We start from the raw sequence: 23,055 nt of genomic DNA, 5'->3' as shown, positions 1-23,055 counted from the left end.
GTAGCTCAGTCTTTAGATTGAGAAGTTGCTAAGTAGGGAAACTGGCATTGAGTTAGAAAAAGAAAAAGAGGACCGAAAATATCTAGAAAAACAGGGAAGAAAAGTAATAAAAATAGATAATACAGAGAAGGAGAAAATGACTGCAATCCTAGCTGAAATTATACCTCCCGGAAGCTGGAATTACAAAAGGATATTCATTATTAGAAAAACAGTCTGTGAAAATAAGTACAGTATAAAGAAAATGAGAAGAAAGAATAGTCTATTGAAGAAGAAAAGAAAAAGTACCAGAGATTAGAGTTTTAAGGATTGTCCTTGGACTTAATTTATACAGTGTCAGGCTATTGATCCTTCAGTCACTGATAAAACTAGATAAATAAGTAATCTGAAACTAAAACAAAAACATGAAGCGGAATCTAAGAGTAGTACCTTGGTACACAGTATACAATTCATAATATAAATACCCATGCATGTACAAGGGATGATTTAAAAGTTTTGAGTCTGAACCTAAAAGTGGTACTTTTCAGTGCTGAATTTGTAAGATTAGTTTCTGGGTGCTAAAACATGTGAATCAGAAATGTGTAGCATCAGTAGTTTTTAGGCCTTGTTTCATGTTTCAGGACAATGTCAGTATGGCTGCTGAAAAATTAAGTATTGCGCTATCACTGAATTATTAACACCAGAGCACAAAATGCTTTGGGAGCTTCATTTTTGTCTCGTCAATATGAACCATAACCATTCTCTTTCAAATGCCACAGGGTTCTGACACCAAATAAATACACTAAAGATCACAAATGCTACAGTCTTGTAATTTATATATTTTAACTCACTGAAAGTAATCTCAAGCCATTTACAAATGCTCAGAATTTTATTATCACCCAGTGTATATATTACTGTTGTTTTTAACATTTTCTAAAAATTCTATCTGATACTGAAATATCAAGTGAACTATACTGCCTCCTGGTGTCATGTCATGGGAACAAATCCAAAGAAAAAAATGTTTCCCTTTCCTCTGCCTATCTTCTCTCGCCAATTTCAATCTCCTTTCCCTTCCTTTTTCCAATCACATTCTTCTTTTCTCCATTTAGCTCTTCTGGTACTAATGCACCCGTGCTTATCCTACATCCACTCCCCACATATTCCCATGTTTCTTCTACATAAGAATTCAAATGTATACACAATATAATGAAAGGATAAATAAAAATGCCATCGTTTTAACCTTTTATGTTTTCTATAGGGTAACTAGCATTCTATGATTTCTTTTCATTTATTTAATTAGAGTACATTAAACGATTTTATTATATAAAATTCTTAGACCTAGAGCTTGTCCACAATACATATAAGTAGATTTACAAAATTAATTTAATAAATTAGTCTAATTTAAGGCTGGCTTACATAAGCAGTAAAATATATCTTACTATTTGAAAAATGTATCCTCTGTTTAACATTAAAGATTTAAGAAAAATTGTATTTCAGGAATATATTTAACTAAAAGAAAATGTATTCAAAGAATGACATTTCAAGTTCATGGTGAGTTTACTGTCAAGTGAACAGAATACAGTGAAAATCTTATCTGTGATGCATTGCATCTACATCTATTTTTCTATTTTTTATTTTCCCGATTGTGCCATCCTCATAATTATCTGGTTATATGTTCTGTTTTGAGTATATAGGGTATGACTAGTGGAAGTTCTTTGAAACTAAACAGAAGTTTTACATCATATCTCCTCACCAAATGCAAATCTGTTAAATGTATTGCATAAGAAACCAGGGGAGAGATGTATCAGGACTGAATTAAAACAAATTTGACTAAAGTAAAACAAGCTGCCACACATATGCTTTTGCACATTGGTAGACCTGTATACCTTCCTATTCAATAAAATATGAAATGTGTTATGCTAGACTTGAATAGAATTTGTACACGACTTTGCTAATGTTTCTTTTCTCCTTGTGTGGACATGACAGAGAATAACATGACTGATTTCTTTATATTAAAAATACCATCTTCGTTGATATAGTTTGACAGAATCATTAATTGTAAACGGTGCCACACAGTCTAATTCCTGAACTACTCTGTATACAGTACATGGGAAAAAGACAGCAACAGAAATCTTATCTACTATATAATGTTTAGTCTTCAAAAAACAATCTCCGCTTAACATCATTTGTTTTTTCAACACACTCATAGTTCAGTTTTCGTTTCTTTTGCATTTCACTTCTAGAAGGCTCCTCTCTTTCAATTTTTGAAGGGGTGCACTGGTCTTCCCAAAGAAGCTGATCCAAGACCGCATTCTGTCTTTTATGTAACAGGATCTCACAGTGAGTTGACTCTATTGATAAAAGCATATTTAAAAGAATATTTTTTTACTTTTTATACAAAGGCGTAGAAATAAAACTGTACAACTACAGTATGTTTGAGAAACACAAATAGATTTTAAAAACATAAGAATGTAGCTGTTATCTCTGCCATTGTACCCCAGTACCTCACAGTCAACATATTAAAATATAGTCAACCAAATCAAACAACATAATACAGGGTGACTCAAAAAGTACAGAACACTCTGAAAAGCTCTGTACCATTCAGTAACTACATATATATCATGCGAACATGTAGTATGCAAACGTATGAACAGTGATATACTGAAATGGGTTTGAGGTGAAGTAGACAACAGGATTAATGTGTGCATCATGAAATTAATTTTGAACATTTTTATGGTTAAGAAAAAATTGAGAGTTCCAGCACAGTGGTTTAGAAAGTGTGTTCATACAATACTTAGTTACTGAGTAATACATTTTAAATATTCAATTCATTTTGAAGCACAGTGTAAAAAATAGCTAAACCCACTTATTCCAGTTCTGGGAAGTGGGAGGGCAGGAGCCTATCTGAGCAGCACTGGGATCAAGGCAGTAAACAGCCCAGGAAAGGGTGTCGGTCCACTCACACTAACATATCCGTAGGGCCAACACATAATCTTCAGTTCACGTAACATGCACGTCTTTGGTTTGGGAAATGGGATAAAATCAGATCACATGTAAAATAAATGGTATCACCACGCTGCACAAGCAATCAAAATATGTAAAGTATGAATTAGTTAGGGTATGTAGTTCAAAGCAGTAGCTTATACAAGGGTGGATTTATTTAAATTTTCCCAAGAACTTCAATGTTTCCTGGGCTTAATATTTAACCTTACTGATATATTGTATTTGCAAAGGCAAGATGATTGTCAAATTGAAAATATTTTAAATTAATTTAATTTTGCATGACGTGAAAATTCTTGAATTTCATGGTCAACTTAATAAAAAGATATATATATATATATATATATATATATATATATATATATATATATATATATATATATATATATATATCATTATTATTGCTATTATTTTTATTCTTACTTATGATTTACAAAAATGTATAAATAATAAAGGCTGGCAATTTGAGCACTTACAAGACTGTATGTAAATGCACTGTGTCATTGTGGCAGTCTTTTGAGTTAATGAAGTTATTGTAATAATCATAACCTGCATGTGTTTTTTCAGACAAACAAATATAAACCTACTTTTGTCTACCCCTGTATATTTAATTAGATGTTAATATATTAATTGTTCCCTTTTGGTTACTAGACTGCATTAAATGAGTGACAGAAGTTAAAAAAATAATAATCATTTCATAGGAAGTGATCTTGCAAATATTATTTAAAAATCTGAATATATTAAAAAGGTTCAACAATTTTAGATAAAAATAGGTTTTTGCAATATGGAAGGTGTGATCTTAAAAATATGTTATTTTTGAATTTTAAAAAGTTTAATTTTTATGTGGCTTTACTATCATTTGTTGAGTTACATTTGTTAAAATATGATTTCACCAATTTATCTTACTTTTTATAAAAGAAAAAAATTACTTCTGGGTGGCAGAGTGGGTAGCACTGCTGCCTTGCAGTTAGGAGACCCAGGTTCACTTCCCGGGTCCTCCCTGTGTGGAGTTTGCATGTTCTCCCTGTGTCTGCATGGGTGTACTCCAGTTTCCTCCCACAGTCCAAAAACATGCAGGTTAGGTGCATTGGCGATCCTAAATTGTCCCTAGTGTGTGCTTGATGTGTGTGTGTGTGTGCCCTGCCAGGGTTTGTTTCCTGACTTGTGCCCTGGGATTGGCTCCAGCAGACCCCCGTGACCCTGTAGTTAGGATATAGTGGGTTGGATAATGGATGGAAAATTACTTTATTTTTTGTAGGCCATAGCTGTTAGATGAAAGCATAATCCCTGGCACTTTTTTTAATGCTAAAGGGTGGGGATCTGATGGTTGGGTAATATCTTCTTGAGTTGTATTTGTTGATTTGTCTCTTATGCTGTGTCAATTGTTGAATCAAGGGCCAATGTTTAAAAATATGAATGCATAAATATTAGCTTGTGTTTATCATGATACATTCAACTGCAAATCTTGCTAAAAAGAGTAAGTCAGTGAGAGCACCTTAGTGGCAGAAAATGGCAATGATGACATTCTAAACAGTTTGTAGATGCCAGAAATGGTGGAATGTGACCAAGGAGTAAATGTAAAGAAAGAGGTCCAGAGACTTGTGCACTATATTCAAAAGGAATCATGTCTGGGTGGAGCTTATAGATATTCCTGATTTTTTCCCTTATTCCCCAGATATGTGCAGAATATATTAATTGGTGAATACAATGGACACTACTTTTTCAGACAACACACAAACATATTAGATCCTCCTATGTGATGTGCAAACTTAATTTTCTTGTCTACTCAGATTATACTGAATATGAGAAGTATCATATTAATATCTCACATATAAAAAAATCAATACTATGTCTTTTTTTACATGGTTTGCTGTCCTACTGTAATGAATTTGCTCTTGCATGTTGTGATACAAAATATAACTGAACAGTAGGCGTGAACACACGACAGATGATTCCCCTGAACCTTTTTAAGGAGAATTGTTTAAGGACGAGATTGCAAGTGTGGTTGGTGTGCTGGCATATGTCTATTGACTTTGGAGCTAAGACACAGCGTCCTGATTAGTTTGAGGCCTCAGAATAGCCAATGGGAGGTTTGGAACCACGCAGCTTTAATTCAGATTGTGAAATGAATAATTTTATTAGAATTTGAGGTCGAAGAATTAAAATTATTGCTCATTAAAGACACCTTAGAATGCTCATATGTAAAATGAAACAGAAAATAACAGTAAGGGGTCTCGTCGCCATCAAAGGAGGGAAGTCTGGTTTTTGATTGTGTGTATATGATTGTGAATTTTTTTGAAAAGGGCAGAGTAAGAGGGGTGTTGATTTTAAGTGAACCATGGGGTATCTAAAAGGAAACAGTCTACTGAGTAAAAGTCACAGGTGATGCTATATTTTGCTATTCATGATTGTGGAAATGATGATATGATAGTAATGGTGGATTTACACTGATGAGAGTTATATTTTTGGTTGTTGTAGGTTATTTTGCTTAGCAATTAATGATATATGATATTTTCTTATATTCAGAAATAATCTTATCTGTATAAGGTACCAAAGTTTTTTTTTTTTTTTTTAATAAAAATGGTTATCTAAAAGGTATAATTTGTTTGAGTTTTAAATGTGCATGAATTTCAGACTTCAACTGGACTGGAGCAATAGTAAACAAAGCTGGTGATAACTAATGTTATTATGTGCCAGGGAGTATTAGGCCTTGAGTTGGGAAATTCTAGTCCCTATGCTACTTTTTACCATTTTCATTATCAAAGTCAGGGTTTGGTTTTATCTTCTTTTTATCAATTAATTAATTATTATCCCTGTAAATAAAAACAAAAACTAATTAAGAAAGATACTGATCAAAAGTGTAATATACATAGCATCATCTAAAAAGGAACACATTTTGACTTACCTGGACAAACTTTTTCAAGATTTTTAGTATCCTCATCCTAAAAACACAAAAAAGAAAAACTTGATACCACATTAGTGAATAAATCATATACATATTCATCCAATACAAATGCTGGTTTTAGTTTTGCCATGAAGGATCCTACACAGAAAATACTCATTCATCCAATGTCCCATCCTCTGCCTAAAGTGCCTAGAATATAGATGTACTAAGAAGTTTTTTCTATGTTGTTCACTTTTTTCCTAACAGAAGTTGTAAAAATAATCATCCATCCATCGTCTAACCCGCTGAATCCAAATAGGGTCACGGGGGTCTGCTGGAGCCAATCCCAGCCAACACAGGGCAGGAACCAACCCACCGCAGGACACACACAAACTAGGGCCAATTTAGAATCACCAATCCACCTAATCTGCATGTCTTTGGATTGTGGAAGGAAACCCACGCAGACACAGGGAGAACATGCAAACTCCACGCAGGGAGGACCCGGGAAGTGAACCCAGGTCTCCTAACTGTAAGGCAGCAGCGCTACCACTGCGCCACCATAAAAATAATCACAGTTAGCTAAATGCCATCTTCTATATTTAACTACAAAAATAAATGATTACCTGTGATTTGAGGGTTGTATTAGCTCATTGGTAAGGTTTATGGACCAATATTAAAATTGCTTAGAGCAAATCTACTGGCCTCAGTAGCACATATCATATGTCTACCAATTCTTTAGTGTCCTTAAGCTTTAATGATTCAGTAAAAGTCTTTCTCACTTTGATTATTTTTTCTGGGCTTTATTCGTGGCTTATTCTTTGGTTTATCAAGGAGTATTTTTGGTTGATTATTTCCATTATACACTTTTTGTTTTTTTTTTTCAATGTCTTATTTTAGAAATACCACAATACCATTATATTTATTTATTTCCAACTCCAATTTGTGCAATGATTACCTAAATACAGTCTGGTCATTTAGAATGTCTTTGGAGCTCATGCGGCAAGACATCACACATGCAAGGCTTTATAATTTGGTGGGCGGACATGTCTATATCCAGGATTATAGATAATCATTCTAAAAGAAAAGACTTGTATGTGTTTTAATTTGCTAAATGGTTTCAGAAAATGGCTATCCACGTTTCAATTCAGCTTTGGTTCATGTTCTACAATTACAGCTCAGTTTGGCTTGAAGCTCAGTTTTTTGATCCCTTCACCTATATTGACTAAGATCCAGTCTTAACCATTTTCTTATCCTTTTTCATTTCTGTCATTTCTTCACTTTGGCTTGGCACAACATTCATATGGTTTGAAGTTCAACTTGAAATCCTCCATTGCACATGCAGTAACCTCTGATTGTGTGCCGCCAGGCAAGAGAAGGTCTTCCTGTAAATGAGATGGAACAGCTCCAGATACAGTGGGAATGGAAATGGAAAACATCAAATAGTGTTTTTCACATTTCTTGCTCTTTTGCAAAGTGAGAAATTGCATTTAGTAAAGATACCAAGATAGGTAGGTGGGTTGAATTTTATTTTTTTCACATGGTTTTCTTAGTGGCTGGTTCATCTTTTTATAATTATTGCTTTTTTAGTAGCTACTTTAATCCAAGACAATTTAAAACCATAGAAAAATGGCAGTACAGTACTTTTATTCAGCAGATCTAATTATTTCTATGATCCATCCAACCATCCATTATCTAACCCACTATATCCCAACTACAGGGTCACAGGGGTCTGCCGGAGCCAATCCCAGCCAACACAGGGCCCAAGGCAGGAAACAAACCCCAGGCAGGGTGCCAGCCCACAGCAGGGCACACACACAGGACAATTTAGAATCGCCAATGCACCTAACCTGCATGTCTTTGGACTGTGAGAGGAAACCAGAAGACCCGGAGGAAACCCACACAGACACAGGGAGGACCTGCAAACTCCAGGGAGGACATGGGAAGCGAACCTGGGTCTCCTAACTGCAAGGCAGCGGCACTACCCACTGCACCACAGTACCGCCCTATTTCTATGATATAAGGACAAAATAATAAATGTCTTTCTTGTTGGTACCCCTGGAGATTTCACTTCTAGGACAACATCAATGACAGGAGCTATAAGCATTGGCCTTATCTGAAGATTTTCTACAGAAATGTTCTCTGCCCTATGTCATCTTGGCAAGAGAATGATGAGCCTGTCCTAATACTCTACATGGCCCAGCAAAAGAAACAACAAAATTACAGCTTCTCTTTATCGTATAAAACAGCTTATCTGCTAATAGAGATATAACGCATGAGCAAGGTGCCCAGGGAAGGCAATAAAATAATAAAAGGTCAATTTTTATTATGTTTCTTTTAAAAGCACTTTATCAGTAGACATTTCATGTGGTACATCTCTAACATAATCATAGGACTTGCTAGTCTAAAAGCTCCTTTTGTAAAAGGCTACTGAAAACATGTGACAGACAGGAAAGATATTCACGAATATGATATCAGTTTGCTGTCCTATAAAAAATCTACACCATGCTTTACCATATAAGTAGAGCTTCCACTAACGAGGACGTCAGTTAAGTGATCATGGATAAGTTCTTCTTCTTCTTCTTTTAGCTGATCTCATTAAGGGTTGCCACAGCGGATCATCTTCTTCCATATCTTTCTGTCCTCTGCATCTTGTTCTGTTACACCCATCACCTTGCATCTCACCACATCGATAAACCTTCTCTTAGGCCTTCCTCTTTTCCTCTTCTCTGGCAGCTCTGTCCTTAGCATCCTTATCCCAATATACCCAGCATCTCTCCTCTGCACATGTCCAAACCAACACAATCTCGCTTCTCTGACTTACATTTTATATAAGTCAACAAAGGCTTCTCTTAATTATTTATTTGATGTTATTTTTGGTAAACAGTTTGCTGTGAAACCATAAGGTGAAAATTGCCTCAGTTCAATCACAAAATAAATTATCATAATGGACTGTGTAAGTAATCATACCACTCGATACAGTACATTACCAGGGGTTTATACATACTGTAGACATCTCGAGGAATGATGTCCATGGTCACTTGTTTAAGGGAATCCAGGCTCCCTTCTCTATAGATCTGCATCATACATTCCTTTTTTTAAAGAGGTGAATAATGTCTGCCCTCGTACAACCCTGAACATGATGAAGTGTAAATGATAAAGGATGCAGTTATGGATGTGAAATGCTTGCCAGGTTTACTACAACATTTGTACACATTTTCACATCTGGCTCTCTTTAACTTCCTTCCAGCATTTTTTATGCATTAGTATTTCTAATGTTGTATGAGTAATTTTCTTGGGAACCTGTTTACTTGAAATAAAGAAGTTGGAGTAGTTCATAATAAGTTATGCCCTCATAGTTTTTCCTCTGTCTTTCTTGGGAATTAGTTTTGCATTTCATATGTACTGTAAGTAATTATCTTTTAGGGGTCCTGCTTATGTGGGGGGCAAATGCTAGCTGCCATGCTAAGTGATGGCAGAATAAACTAAAAAATAAGAGGAATTCAGTCAACATGTGCTGACTGCTACAGCAGAGAAGGTAACTTATGGAAATAGAACAGGCCACTTGTTATACTTGACTGCAGTCAGTATATCCTGCCTATTGCATCCACTTTGTTAAGGTTTCACCTCAATCCTGTATACATTATTTAGACCTTTCTTAGTATAACACATCTCTCTAAAGTAGCAGTACCCAAAGTGGTACTAAACAGCAGACCACCTGAGTATGACAGTTACCTGTTAGCATAACTGTTAGTTTCTCAAATTTATTTTATGAAAGGAACTTATGGGAAAAATACTCAGATTCAAATCCAACATTGCTGGATTTGCATGTCAAAGTCCCAGATTTCAGCCAGTCCCAGATGTTTTCCTTGATGACTGTCAGTTTTCAGACCACTTGAGTCACACGTGGGGACTAATGATGGTCCATGTACCACACTTTGAGAACCTCCTCTTTAGGGCAAGTAACATCCAATTTATAATTACACAATGTAATTATTCCAACAAAAATATGTAATACATCTACAAAAAGAAATAAGTATGAGAGTTTCCAAAACCAATACCTGATTCAGGATGTAACACAATGCTGCAGAATACTTCTTTGTTTCATTCTCCAGGTCAGACCAAGGTATAAACAGCTTTTGCTCATTGACAAAAAGATAGAAGCATTCACTGAAATCATCCCTGTCCATCATGCGGAGAGAAACTCCTGAATGCTTGAGTCGCTTTAGCCCTTCCTGGTTAAGGGAATTTTTTGGAAAATACAGTTTAGAAATCCTGACATCCAAGTGAATCCTGTTATGTAATCTCATAAAATCGATCAGGCTGTCACAGCACTTGGAACAAGGGCTGAAAGAAATATATATTGCCAGTGTGTACTGCTTTATTGCTTCGGCTGGATTTTCACTGAAGAAGCTCTCCACCGTCTGCAGCAAGATGCTTTCAGCATGGCTCTTGTTTGGACTGTTATACATGTATCCCCACAGGGACCAAATTTTCTTGCTTGACTGAGAGAGGCCAAAACAAAGCAGGGTCTTAAAGCTTCTGATTGTGTTGTTAAATTCAGTGTAAAAGTTATTTTCTGGAAGCCTTTTCTTTAAACATAATGCCATTTTCTCAAGCTGTTTGTTTTCTTTTTCTTCTAAAATGAAAACCAATATTGTAGAATTTAATTGTTTTTACCCTTGCACTGCTGCTGGGCAGTAAAACAAATACTTCAGTTTTCTGCAGACAGTGCATCACCTACTTCAAATATGACCTGCTTTTCCTCGTGATTTTTTAATCTTGAATTTGTCCATGAAGCTGGCCATTTTTCATCCATTTCTACATTGATGAACTCTTTCTGGTCAATCAAAATATACAAATAAATGCAGAATTCCTTTGTCATCATTGCTTCACATGTCCATTTCCTGCCAAAAATTAATAATATGAATTATGTTAAATATTCGTATCTAAGGCTTAATTTTTACTTTACTAATTTAAACTAAATTAACCTAAACTGGAGTCTGTTCGCACAATGGAGCCCAGAACTCAAATGCATTATTTTGGTTTCGTATCAAAGTAAAAATATGCTTCATACTGAGGTGCATTAAGGTAGATAGATAGACAGATAGATACTTTATTAATCCCAAGGGGAAATTCACATAATCCAGCAGCAGTATACTGATACAAAGAAACAATATTAAATTAAATAGTAATAAAAATGAAAAAAAAGAAAAAAATTAAAATAAAATTAATGTTAGCATTTACTCCCCCGGGTGGAATTGAAGAGTCGCATAGTGTGGGGGAGGAACGATCTCTTTAGTCTGTCAGTGGAGCAGGATGGTGACAAAAGTCTGTCACTGAAGCTACTCCTCTGTCTGGAGATGACACTGTTAAGTGGATGCAGTGGATTCTTCATGATTGACAGGAGTTTGCTTAGTGCCCGTCTCTCTGCCACAGATGTTAAATTGTCCAACTTTACTCCTACAATAGAGCCTGCCTTCTTAACAAGTTTGTCCAGGCGTGAGGCGTCTTTCATCTTTATGCTGCCACCCCAGCACACCACCAAGGAATGAAAAATTGTATCAACATTAAAAAGAACTGTTTTATTTATAAGTTGGTAAAGGCTAGGTTTCAGGTGTAGAAATTCAAGAACTGTGCCCACTGATTGTAGGTAGCTAATCAGACTCCAATTACCCAGCAGCATGGTTGTGCATTCATTAGTCCTGTCGCTTCACAGCTCCAGAACTTGAAGTTTTCAGATTGCACATTTGGTTTTCTCCAGGTATGTCAGCTTTCCTTCCACATCCCAAAAATAATTTTTAGCAACAATCTCATCATACCTCATACACCTTTACTCATCCTTGTGTGCCTCACACTCACACTTGCTCTTTCATTGCATCAATAAAGACAAACTGACCAATTGCACCAAAGCCAATCTGACCAATTAGATTGCTCACTGTGAGTGGACACACAGACCATAGGGTTTTATTATATAGTAGATGGGGTAGATATAAGGGATAAAGTAACAGAGTGGTTGAGAGCAGGAAATGGGACCTTCAAATTTTGATACTGGAAATGTTGGGTGAATAGGGTTTGAGGAGGTAAATTAGCATGATATTCACACTGCTTTAAAGGTGTGTTTGAAAATAATTATTTGGTAGGAGCTGGGCAAATCAATGAGGAGAATACTGTATATCTTGATACCATCTGGGATCGCAGTGTTAACATCTATCTGAGTTTAGACAGATAGATAGATCTATCTATCTATCTATCTATCTATCTATCTATCTATCTATCTATCTATCTATCTATCTTAGTTAATTCACTGTTTCTTCGGTGCTCTTAGTCCTTAATGAGTTGGCATGATAAAGTTTTTCATCATAATTATAATGCTGTTTGCTCATCTGATTTTCTTTCTGCAGTATTAAATGCCTTGCAGTAAGGAAACCATGGTTTGCATGCTGGATGCTAAACTGGACTCTGTGTGTGTGTGTGTGTGTGTGTGTGTGTGTGTGTGTGTTTGCCCTGTGATAATTACCACTCTGTCTAGGGATTGTTCATGTCTTGCACCCTGTGCTTGACAGGATTGGCTCCAGCTTCCCCACGAACCAATCAAGCACCAAGGGTATAGGGTATAGAAAATTGGATGGATAATTTTGTTTTTGAATTTAAATTATACTCCTTTATGAACATACGCAAGATAGCATAAGGATCTGACCTGATCACATCAAAATGACTCAGCCTAGACCTACATGCTAACATTTTAGAGTCTTGTTAAGTCATTTTCAGCTTTACATAACTACTGTCAACTTGCTAACCTCTGGAAATCATAACTGTGTTTTCTTCAGTGTCATAATGCAAAAACTAATGGAGCATCGGAATTGAGAAAACTTTATCCACTTAGTGTTAAAATATTTTTTGACAGGAGAGGCAACAAATTTCCCTGTAATAGGAAGCTTTTTCATCAAGAAAACATACTTTTCTGTGAACATAAATCAAAATAATATTGTATAAGATACAGCAACAGTCACATCTCATATCTCATGTTGATAAAAGTCCTTATAAGTGCCTGTTTTTCTAATAAAATTCATTCAGTTCCTCCCGGAGGGCTGTGATTCCATCCTGCTGCAGGAGAGCAGCTCTGACAAAAACGTCTTTGAATTTTACTGAATCTTATAAAACAAGAGTGGAATGAACTCATCTCGGAAGATTTACTAAATGTTTATTTAGGCTTTAAAGTTGTTTTGGAAAACTTTGACAATTTTCTCAGGAACCTAAAATAAAGAGTAGGCTGAAAAAAAGTCTCCAGATCATTTGTTCAACTCAGAGAAAAAAATGTGAAAATTTCCTTCTCGGTACAAATGCTGTCATTTAGACGTTTTTATTTAAGAATCCTACCACTAGTAAGAAAGGATCGCTGTGATGTTGATGATGGATGTAAGCAACAGCAGCCTTCAATCCAGCTAGATTAGCAAATTAGAAAGCACAAGCACAAAACTGTTAAGAATGAGCAAGTTAGTGTTCTAAAAGTAATCATTTCAAGTAGCTTAATATGCACAGACCTTTGTTCCTCTCTGCAAACTCATTTCCTTCCAAAGTCAAAACACACGTCATTAAAAACTCTGAACTGCTGATAGTGTTGATGTGTTTACAGATACATCATGTGATGGACTGCCATCCCACCTTGGTGTGGTCCTGCTTTGCTCATAATGCTGCCAGTTTTGGCTTCGATCATGTAGTGGGAAAAGCAGGATCAGAAAACATGCCAGCAGCACTTCTGCTTGTTTATGAGAGGCATCCATTAATCTTTTGATTCCAAGAAGCTATTCAAATAAATGAATGCAGGTATATGAAGCAGGTGTTTTGAATACTGGTACATTCCTCATAATTATTATATTTTTAAATTCTAACTTATATATATATATATATATATATATATATATATATATATATATATATATATATATATATATATATATATATATATATATATATGTAAAAGCCATATACTACTGACTCGCTCATCACAAAATCTCCCGAACCATGAGGACTTGAAATTTGGAATGTAGGTTACCCTTCGCCCATAGGTGCTCGCTAAGAAACGGTTTCGTGGTCCAAGCGCATTCTGTCTGTATGTCTGTCCGCTTTTCATGAGAGAATTACTTAACGGATTTACAGTAGATCTGGTTGTTTTCTATAATTTGCTTGAACTTTCCAGTTGATTTTGCGACTTCTCTCATCGCACTATGTACCATAGTTCGCTTGCGGTACCGATGTATTTATGCAAATCCAAGAGAGTGGTTGTGGGCTGAGAGCAGGGGGGCAGGGTCTTTCTCATTCCCTGGCCAGCCTCTGTTCGAGCTGGTCAACGTCTCACCACGTGTTGGAGTGCACCTTACCTCCGCTTACCTTGCGATACCTGTTTGTTCAACGGACATTATCATGTACAGATTGTTAAGGAGTAACATTTGACATTTTTGAGAGAGAGATCAGAGCTCCATGTGTTTTAGAGGGTAGCTGCTGATTGCCAGAGATATCACGGTCATGTGCTTTTTTCCCCACGCGGGGAACGCTCTCATGTCAGAGCTGAACATGATCAGATGCTGTGCCAACGTCTATTAATTTTTAAAGTTTCTCCTGTTTCATTACTATTTGGGCACAGCCACGGGGAACAGATATCTGTATATATAAAAGTTACTGTATGTGTGTGTGTGTGTGTATGTATGTACCAGCATCACTTCCGAACGGCTGGAGTGATTTTCATGAAACTTGGTACACGTTTCTCATTGGTCAACAAAAATACTGTAGGGTAAAATCAACCCTAACCCACCCCCTTCTGGGTAGGGTGGGGGGTGATCTTGAGGTCTTGTATGTATGTTATCATCCAGTTGACACTCCGAGTGACCACCAGAAGGCAAATTGGAGGTGACTGCCAGCATTCTTTATGTTTGAGCACCACCACGGCGCTGTTGCTTTTGAAATTAAATAGAGTTGGGCGGTGTTCCTACTCATTGAAATGATCTACTCACTGATACAACGCAGGCGCAGACCAAAATTACGCAACTTTTCTCGAAGCTTACCAACTATTCGTCGATCTGTCCTACCTAGTGTTTAGTAATATGTATGCTTTTCTTGGCCTTACTACATTAGTGCATTTATTAAATGATACATATAGAATAAACTGAGAAATGTTAACATTTCCATAAATTTGATAGATGACTTCTAAATACATGTTAAATGATGACATGGTACAACGTTATAAGTTTAATGTTACGACTTACAATAAACGGATGGGTGTAACATATACGGTGTATATACCGTATCTGCCATTTAAATAAACTAAGGTAGGATACTTCGACAAAGTAGGACAAATCGTCAGAACACCGGTTCCGGGCATCAACTGGATGATAACATACATACAAAACCTTAAGACAAGCACATCAGTGCGTCTTTATAGTTTGTTAATTTATTTCTATTTTTAAAGTTGTATTTTTTTAAATTATATTTTTCTCAAACAATAAAAAAAACACTTTCTTTTCTTCACAGGCAACGCTGGGTATTTCAGCTAGTGTTACTATGTTTTGCAGCTTTGAGAAAAAAAAATCATATTTAGTAACAGTGCTTTTGTTCTTTGTGTTCTTTTGCCCGCTACATCAGACCAGCCATTTGGATAATTCAGCGTTTTGTTGGCACTGTCGGTCTGCATTGCTGAACTGAGAGTTTAACTGTTTATCTTGGGGTTCTCTTGGAAAGAAGAGAGTTAGGGAGATTGGTGTTGAACACAGGTAGTTGGTGCCTATCTATTAACTGTAATAATATCTTCTGGTTTCTCTATACACATGGCGTGCAACATGAGTACAGTCATTTGAAAAGGGCGTATGAGCTACAGTATGACTTAAGTCAGGAGTCTCATACTCAGTTCCTGGAAGGCTGCAGATTTTCTTCCCAACCACTTTCTTAATTTGTATCCAATTACTGCTACTAATAGAAAATCTTTTGTTGCCTTGACTTTAACTGACTTGTTTTTTAATATTCCAGTTACTAAATGGCTTATTGTTTCTTTAATCAGATGCCAGGTTACAATTTGTACTGAGCTGCTCCAGATAAAAAAAAAAAAAAACATTTAAACCAGTGATCTCAGACTCAGCTCCTAAAAGGCCTAAATGGCTTCAAGGTTTCACTGCCACCAATGTTGTAATCAGAAGTCGATTCCTCCTGTTAATGACCCCATATGCCTTATTTAATCATATGACTTGGGAGTGCACTGCCTGAGGCAAATCAAACTTTTCTAATATTGCTTATTTTCACTTTATGAGGGCATCGTCTAAAGGATTTTGGACCTGGAGCAGCTTAGTACTTAACGTTAACTAGCAGCTAGTTAAGAAAAAAAAAAACAAAGGCTTTGAGTTTTAAAAAGTGAGTCAGATAAATTCCAGGCCACAAAATGGCAGCAGCGACTGGCTACTAATTAACAAAATGGCTCTCCGGGAACTGAGTTTGAGATCCACAGTTTAAATTCAGTCAAGAAAGTATGAGGCACATTTTGAGAAGTCAGACTAGTGAATGCCCCTGATTAAAGAATGTAAAGTGTTCAATTACAAAGGCGTTAAGGGAAAATAAAGGAAAACCATGCATATGCTAATTAATCGAGGTGTAAAGTATAACAGTCAGGACATTGTGTTTAGCAGACTGCACTCAAAAATCAGAGGAGTGTGCCATCGGCCACTCACCACTACAGTAAGCCATTTTTATAGATTATTTATAATTGATTTACTGTGTTAAGATAAAGACACAATAAAAGCAAAGGTGCTGGGTGCTTAGTACACAATGATAGCAGTCTCTCTATCTAAATTTTGTATCTTTCATTTTATACACACATTGGTTCTTTGATGCCCACTGTTTAATACAGCACAATGTCAGATTTATTTGTCATTTAAACACATGGTATATTATAAATCCTGCCTTACAGATTAAGAGACTTAGGTCTAAGAGACCCAGTGTGCAATTCAGGTATAAGTGTGCTGAGCAGTCATGAGGCTGATCCGATGAGGACTTGATTCAAAATTCAATTTAAGATTTAATACATCGAGAGTGATCTATAATGTATATGACCCTAATCATTACATTAAACCGCAGAGGACAGTCGGTGCAACTTTCTTCGTGCCATTCTATAGGATAAAATATAGTTTCTCTGTGCATAAATCAACAAACTCACCCATTTCCAGGTCCACTTCTTCACTTCTTTCCATATCCACTAATTATTTATTCAGCCCAGTGCACAGATGAATTCACGAACACGGCCAAGGAAGAGATGCAATTACATCAGTGGACGCGACGCTCATTTTACAGTTTGAAATCAGTTTAATGAGACACATCCCATCATGTAAGCCATACATGCCATCTGGGCATTTAAACCACACACACAAGACAGCCAGCTGGGGTGATCTTGTACAATCCGATCGATCTACTGTACTGTAACTAGCAGCTCCTCCGTTCCTCTGGTCTCTCTTGGCCGCTGTTTTCCAGCATTCGGTCACTTTTTCTTCTTCTTCTTCTTCTTTCGGCTGCTCCCTATTAAAAAAAAAGTTCACAAATGGGAACGGAACAACGAACTTCGTAAAATGTCAGACCAGTATCGTGCGTTAACTATCTTGCTGAAAATTGGTGTGCTGGATGTCATCTGAGCGTGACGTACAAATGGACCAGCTAGTTCAGTCTTCGGCGATTGCCGCTGTATGGCTTTCAAGCCCTTCTACAGTGTTTTAGAAATCAAACACGTCTCTGTAATGTCACATACGACTTTGCTGTTGCTTACTCTTTCTATTTTCGTTTTGTGGAAAGTGAAAGTAAGAATCGTGTCCTGTAGGCTTTGTCGACTCAGAACATTAAATGGCATTCTGACACATGATACCTCAGCACAAAACAGCGCTAACTTCTGGTGACTTACTGCTCACTGGTGGGAAACTGCAAAGGGTCCACGCACACTGACCTTCAGCAGCCAGGGGCGGACTAGCCATTAGGGCATTTGGGCAATGCCCGGTGGGCTCGGTCTCTGGTCTGGTCATGGGCCGGCCGTTTCATGAAATACATTTTATATATTGGTTACTGTTTGACATTAAAATTAATTTTCTAGACTACTAGACATTATCTGTCCGGTTCTGAGATTTATATAGTCCTATATAATATAGCATATTACATCAAGTTGTTTTAGTTGTCAGTACACAACGTTGCTGCGAAACATTTGGTCAAAACAGCCTTTTGCCGATTTATGTTTCAATACCGCTACATTTCGGTTAGCATATAGGCTACCTTACTGCAATTTATTTTATCTCATATCTAGCATTTAAATTCTTCGGTACTAAGAATTAGTTTATGTGATATATTCTGCATTCTGTTGTTCTCTGGTCGTCGGCGTGAACAATAATTAGTGGTTTTCAGCTGCGATTATTAGTATGATGAAATAAAGTTATAAAGCACAGGATAGGAATTTTTTCATATTAGGACGGAGCATTTATAGTTTATCGTTAAGTTAATGGAACATTTCAATCATGTGAGTTTTCATTATAACCTCGGTTATAATTTATTCCATTGTAAATGAGCAGTTTAATTGTCGAGTATAGTTCATATCATTGGCTCATAGCAAATAGCGAGACGCGTACTCATCACAGATTTTAAGAAAATTACAATAAATAATGGGCCGAGTGGGTCGACCTCGTCACCTCACTCGTTGAAGGATGCCCGGGCCGGTTTTGAGACCCAGTCCGCTCCTGTCAGCAGCCAAACCCTATGAGCAGTGACTTCAGTGTCTTTCTCATGATTTTGCGTGAGGGTCCTTTTTAAGAAAGCTATAGCTAAAAATCTATATAAAATACGTTATCTACAATATCCATCCATTATCCAACCCGCTATAGCCTAACTACTGGGTCACGGGGGTCTGCTGGAGCTAATCCGGCCAACACAAGGTGCAAGGCAGGAAACAAACCCTGTCAGGACACCAGCCCACCGCAGGTTATCTATAATATAGTTATCTATAATCTATAGGAATCTAAATCTAGTTATTTCCAATCTGAGGTTCCTGCACTGGCATGCCACATTGCAACTATACATACAGACACAAAATGGTTATGGAAAAGAATCACCCACCCTGAAAATATTCACAAAAATACACAAGAACACTATTTTCAACTTTATTTGCTCAAAGTAACCTATACCATTCAAGTCAATGATAAAAGAACTTCGGAAAAATAAAGATAAATAAAAAACTAAACTTGAATTGAAGGATCACCTCCATCCCGTGGATGTAACAGTACTTTGTGGAACCACCTTTTGTTTTAATTACAGCCATGAGTTTGTTAGGATGCTTCTGTACCAGCTTTGCACATCTAGACTGTACAATACTTGCCTACTCATCTTTACAGATTTGTCCAAGCTCAGTTAAATTGGATGGTAACTGCTGGTGAACTGCAAACTTCAAATCATTCCACAGATTTTCAGTAGGGTTTAAGTCTGGGATCTGACTAGGCCTCACAAGGACATTCACTTTTATCTCCTGCAGCCACTGTGTGGTCAGTTTTGCTGTGTGCTTTGAGTTATTGTCATGTTGAAAGATGAACCTTCTTCCCATCTTCCACTTTCTGGCAGAGGGCAGCAGGTTTTCTTCAGCTATTTGATAGTATTTTTTCTTCTACCCTGACAAGTGTCCCAGCCCCTACTGCAGAGAAATACCCCCAACAGCAGGATACTACCACCTCCATGCTTTACCATAGGTATGGTGTGTTTTGGATGGTGAGCTGTGTTGGCTTTCCACCAGGTGTACCATTTGGTGTTGAGGGTTCAATTTTGGTCTCATCTGACCATAACACTTTTTTCCACTTGGCCCCAGACACTTCAAAGTGTGTTTTGGCAAATTCAAAGAAGATGTAATGAGGCCTTTCTTGAGGAGTGCCTCTTTTCCTGCAACCCTTCTAGTACCAGCCACATTTGTGGAGCACTTGTCATATTTTTGTCACATAAACAGAATGACCATTCTTTGCATAAAGTCTTGTAACTCTTTCAAAGTTGCCATTGGTATCTTGGTAGCCTCTCTGACCAGTTTCCTCATTGCTCTTCCATCCAGTTTGGAGAGACAGTGTGATGTGGGGAGAGTCCCAGTAGTACCAAACACTTTTCACTTCTTAATTATGGATTTTACTGTGCTCCTTGGGATCAAGAAAGTTTTTGATATCTCTTTGTATCCATATCCTGACTTGTGCCTGTCCACAACTTTATCCCTGAGATCTTTTGACAGTGTCTTGCCACCCATAGTCAACTGCTTTTACTTGCACTGGAATGATCCAGGAATAGCTGTTTAAATGCTAAACCAATCACAAAGATTACAGTGGATTACAGGCGGAAGTGCATTTACACATAAGTCTATTACTTACACATGATTGAGTTTACAAGTATTGTTGTTTGTGATCTTTTATCAATCTCAGCAATTGTTGCTTTTTATTTATTATTATTTTTCCAAAACTTCTGCTATTATATCTTTGATATTAGATTATTATTATTATATATATATATTATTATTATTATTTGATATTATATCTTTATATTATTCTCTTCCCGGGCCCTCCCTGCGCGGAGTTTGCATGTTCTCCCCGTGTCTGCATGGGTTTCCTCCCACAGTCCAAAGACATGCAGGTTAGGTGCATTGGCGATCCTAAATTACCCCTAGTGTGTGCTTGGTGTGTGTGTGTGTTTTTGTTCCCTGCGGTGGGCTGGAACCCTTCCCGGGGTTTGTTTCCTGCCTTGTGCCCTGTGTTGGCTGGGATTGGTTCCAGCAGACCCAATGACCCTGTAGTTAGGATATAGTGGGTTGGATAATGGATGGATATCTTTATATTATAACTGTTGCTATTATATCTTTGACTTGGATGTTATAGGTTGCATTGAGTAAATAAAGCTGAAAAAAATATTTTTGCATGTGTTTTCATTTTAGGCTGTAAAGCAAGAACACGTGGATATTTTCAAAGGGGATGATTCTTTTTTATATCCACTTGTGACAGATTGGGGGCATTATTGCTCCCTTGAACCCTCAGATTATATGTCTAGACACCAGATAAAAGTCCAAAATAATGACTTTTTATTAATAAACACAGCACAAAGCACACTCGTCTCCACAATACTCATAAATAAATCACAATTCTCAATAATACTATCCTCCAACTCTCCCAGATGCATTGCCACCTTTCCACCCAGCTCAGCTCAACGCTCTGGTGTTTCTCAGAGTCTTTTATAGTCCCTAACCTGGAAGTGTTTCTCATCCTTCAGTCCATGTGACTCCTTATCACTTCCGGGTCAGATAAAAATCCTCTGCTTCATCCCGGAAGTACGTCACTTCCGGTGTCGCTTTGCCTATGATGTACTTCCAGGTTATAGGGCACATGTGACTTTCTGGGTCTCAATGCAGCGTCCTCTGTTGGCCCCTGTGGTATCCAGCAGGGCTGTAGAGGAAAACACCATTGTCCATGATTCCCTGCTGGTATCCGGGGCACCTCTATGCTGCAGGGAGAGCTCCATCTGGCAGCCTGGGGGTATTGGCCGGGATGACAAGCCAGCCATAGACCACAACACTACATATCTATCTATCTATCTATCTATCTATCTATCTATCTATCTATCTATCTATCTATCTATCTATCTATCTATCTATCTATCTATCTAATATATACATATATATATATATATATATATATATATATATATATATATATATATATATATATATATATATATATATATATATATATATATATATACACATATATAATCACAAATAAACACACCAGACATCATGAAAGTTTGGGGCAGCCACCTGTATAATGTATCCTGACTGCCAAATTTTTTAAAAAAGTTGTTGACAACACTGAGTCCAAAACAGAACTGATCACATATATTAAAGATGGTGGATTTAAAGGCCAGAAGTGATGTCCTTGGGACTGGAAGTTACATCATCTTTGGGGCTGGATCCAGAAGTGAAATCATCTTTGGGGCCGGACCTGGAAATGTTGACATTGGGACTGGAAGTGATGTCGTTGAGGGTGCCAGAACCTGGTGGGATTTTTCGGGAATGGTTTGCAAGTAACTGAGAAAGACAGTCAGTACACTCTGCCACTCCCCCGGTCGGTGGTGGTATTACAACTGCTCGGGCCCTTTAGCTGCCTCCTACTCACATGTGTGAACATTATCCATCCATCCATCATCCAGCCTGCTATATCCTAACTACAGGGTCACGGGGGTCTGCTGGAGCCAATCCCAGCCAACACAGGGTGCAAGGCAGGAAACAAACCCTGGGCAGGGCACCAACCCACCACAAGGCACACACACACACCAAGCACACACTAGGGGCTGTGGGAGGAAACCGGAGCACCTTGAGGAAACTCACGCAGACACGGGGAGAACATGCAAACTCAGGGAGGACCCTGGAAGTGAACCCAGGTCTCCATACTGCAAAGCAGCAGTGCTACCACTGTGTCACTATGCCACCCTGTGAATATTATATATAATATGTATAATATATATATCTCTTTAGTTTCTAACCCCATTTGTATTCAGATTCCTAGGCTCATGAGATGTTACATGCAGTGCAATCACAAGGGGGCACCACTCACAAACATAAATATATATTCTTTCCTTCCACCTCCCATAAAATTTCACCTGCTGTCTCCCAACTCTGACTCAATCAAGTGAGGCTGGGGGCTCTCTTTTGAATATGATTTGGGAATTGCTTCTGGTGTCATGCCCAGGTCATCCAGAGCACTTCTGGGTTGTGTGGAAACTAGGGCAGTCCTCACCCGGCAAGGTCCTCTGGCAGTACCCAAAAACCCTGACAGGGCTGCAGTTCTAGACCCCAATTCCCATGCCACCCTGCTGGTGCCCTAAAGGAGTTTAGCTCTGAGGAATGTTTCCAGCTGTTGTGTGGGGAAATGAACTGCTGCTGTTATGCCCATTCAGCCATTGCATCCATTATGGCCTCCTGGCCAGGCAAGAATTCATCCTCCATTCCGGCCAGGATGCCTGTCCTTCTTCTATGGCACCTACAGCAGATAGGCAGAGAGGTAACATGACTCTTGATGATAGCTGTTAATTGATGGATAATTCACACCATTGAATTATTTACATTGTTGCTTATGTTGATTTCTTGCTTACCAGTAATAGGCAACAGCTCCCTGTAT

The 23,055-nt window shown here is 37.5% G+C and overlaps 1 protein-coding gene across 1 annotated transcript; it reads right to left on the bottom strand.

The window, feature by feature from the left end:
- Positions 1–846: 846 nt before the first annotated feature.
- On the bottom strand, positions 847–17,803 carry LOC120523803 (DNA dC->dU-editing enzyme APOBEC-3C-like). Its single transcript, XM_039745420.1, has 4 exons — positions 17,055–17,803; positions 9,919–10,764; positions 5,882–5,918; positions 847–2,327 (listed from the first exon to the last, which is right to left on the bottom strand). The coding sequence occupies exons 2-4, from the start codon at positions 10,465–10,467 to the stop codon at positions 2,128–2,130; spliced, it is 786 nt and encodes a 261-aa protein (XP_039601354.1). The 5' UTR covers positions 10,468–10,764; positions 17,055–17,803; the 3' UTR covers positions 847–2,127.
- Positions 17,804–23,055: the final 5,252 nt, after the last annotated feature.

Source organism: Polypterus senegalus, chromosome 2, assembly GCF_016835505.1.
Source record: "Polypterus senegalus isolate Bchr_013 chromosome 2, ASM1683550v1, whole genome shotgun sequence".
NCBI lineage: Eukaryota > Metazoa > Chordata > Cladistia > Polypteriformes > Polypteridae > Polypterus > Polypterus senegalus.
Note: the sequence above shows the minus strand (reverse complement) of the source record. Positions and strands in the feature narration are given on the sequence as shown.